The sequence below is a fragment of the Alligator sinensis genome, unplaced genomic scaffold (assembly GCF_000455745.1).
Source record: "Alligator sinensis unplaced genomic scaffold, ASM45574v1 scaffold1496_1, whole genome shotgun sequence".
In the NCBI taxonomy this organism is placed as follows: domain Eukaryota; kingdom Metazoa; phylum Chordata; order Crocodylia; family Alligatoridae; genus Alligator; species Alligator sinensis.
In genome coordinates this window covers 95,297-97,175 of record NW_005842615.1, presented here as the reverse complement: position 1 = coordinate 97,175, position 1,879 = coordinate 95,297, and the positions used below count along the sequence as shown (strand labels likewise).

Below are 1,879 nucleotides of genomic sequence, written 5' to 3'. Positions count from 1 at the left end.
GCTTGGTGTCATCTGCAAACTTTTGGAAGGTATACTCCATCCCATCTTCCAGATTGTTAAATGAAGATATTGAACAAAACTAGCCCCAGAAACAGCCCCTGGGGTACTCCACTTGATACTGGCTGCCACCTAGACGTTAAGCTATTGATTACTACCCATTGAGCTTGACAATGCAGCCAGCTTTCTATCCACTTCTATCCAACCCACACTTCCTCAAATGAAACTATGTTCCCCAGCAGTGGACTTCACAGTTTTGACAATACCCCAGGGTGCCTCGCATCACCTGCTGGGACTGGCCTCCAATGACGCCTGACCTGAGCCAACATCAGCAACTGCATCCCCCTCCCTCTCCTCTCCATCCCTCCCACCTACCTATGGTCCCAGCCCCAGCTCACCATGCCCACTGTCAAGGAAGTCGGTGATGATGGCAGCGCTGCAGGCTGACCAGGGGTTGGCACGGTCAATCTGTATGAGAGTGGGAGACATCATGTGGTTGGTTTTCAGCCTGCCAAAGGTCTCCTCACAGACCTTCACGTTGTCATGGGGCATGTTGAACACATGACCTGGAAGAATAAAAGGAAGAGGCAACTTTAAAAATAATGGACAGCCCTTATACAGAGCTGGCCAGCAGTAGATCTCAACATACTTCACAACAGAGTGCAGTATCATTGGCCCATTTTACAGAAGAGGAAATGGAGGCAGGGAGAGGCAGAATTAGTTGCCTAAATTTGCCTAGTGGCAGAGCCAGGAATAGAACCCAGAATTCCAGAGTCAGATCTACTCATCTGTCCAGCGGGCTACACCACTATTCACTACCGAAGTGTGAGGGGGTTACTGCAGCCCACTCCCACCTCTCAGAGGCACCATCTACCCTTTTGCACAGTGCAACCTGTGCAGGAAGGTCAGGCCTCATTCGCAGCTGGGCAATGCCTTTGCCCCTGGGGCTGACAACCAGCCACACAGCAAAGGCAGCACCCACATACTCTGAGGCCCTTCTGCCGAGGTGCCGACTTGAGAAGCAGGGTAGAAAAATAACAGCTACCACCACGCCTGCACAATCATGCCGGCTGCCTGGTAGCAGCTGAGTCAGCTGCCCCCATGCATGTTGCTGCCCTGGGCACCCGCCTGCCTTGTTACACCTCTGGCTCCCACAGAAGCCAGACAGACTTACCAGCTGCTTCCACAGAAACAGAGTTAAGCCAGTACTGGGGACCATTACAGGGCACGGCTCCAGGCCTTGTGCTAGGATCACAGAATCATAGAAGTAGGGTTGGAGGGGACCTTGTAGATCTTCAAGTCCAGCCCCCTGCCTGGGCAGGAGGGAAACTGGGCTCAAATGACCCCATCCAGGTAGGCATTGAGCCGCTTCTTAAAGACCCCCAGGGTAGGAGCCAGCACCACCTTCCTTGGAAGTTGGTTCCAGATCCTGGTCGCCCTGACTGTGAAGTAGTTCTTATGGATGTCTAATCTAAACCTACTCTCCAACAACTTGTGGCCGTTATTCCTTGTTATCCCGGGGGGCGCTGGGGGAAACAAGGTCTCCCCCAAACCCTTCTGGTCCCCCCTAGTGAGTTTATAGACGGTCACCAGGTCCCCCCTCAGCCTTCTCTTGTGAAGGCTGAACAGGTTCAGGTCCTCATTGTAGGGTCTGCCCTGCTGTCCCAGGATCATGCGGGTGGCCCTCCTCTGGACCCTCTCAATGTTGTCCACATCCCTCTTGAAGTGGGGTGCCCAGAACTGGACACAGTACTCCAGCTGTGGCCTGACCAGTGTCATGTAGAAAGGGGAGGATCACCTCCTTGGTCCTACTTGAGATGCACCTGTGGATACACGATAAGGTCCGGTTAGCCCTGCCGACTGTGACCTCGCATTGTCGGCC

At 53.6% G+C, this 1,879-nt stretch overlaps 1 protein-coding gene across 2 annotated transcripts in view; it reads right to left on the bottom strand.

Moving 5' to 3' along the window:
- ADAMTS15 (ADAM metallopeptidase with thrombospondin type 1 motif 15) overlaps positions 1–1,879 on the bottom strand; it is a 30,885-nt gene that overhangs the window by 12,594 nt on the left and 16,412 nt on the right. For both annotated transcript variants that reach the window (XM_025215002.1, XM_025215001.1), the window contains one exon: positions 396–563. In XM_025215002.1, the coding sequence (XP_025070787.1) occupies positions 396–563 (168 nt within the window). The remainder of the gene's footprint in view (positions 1–395; positions 564–1,879) is intronic.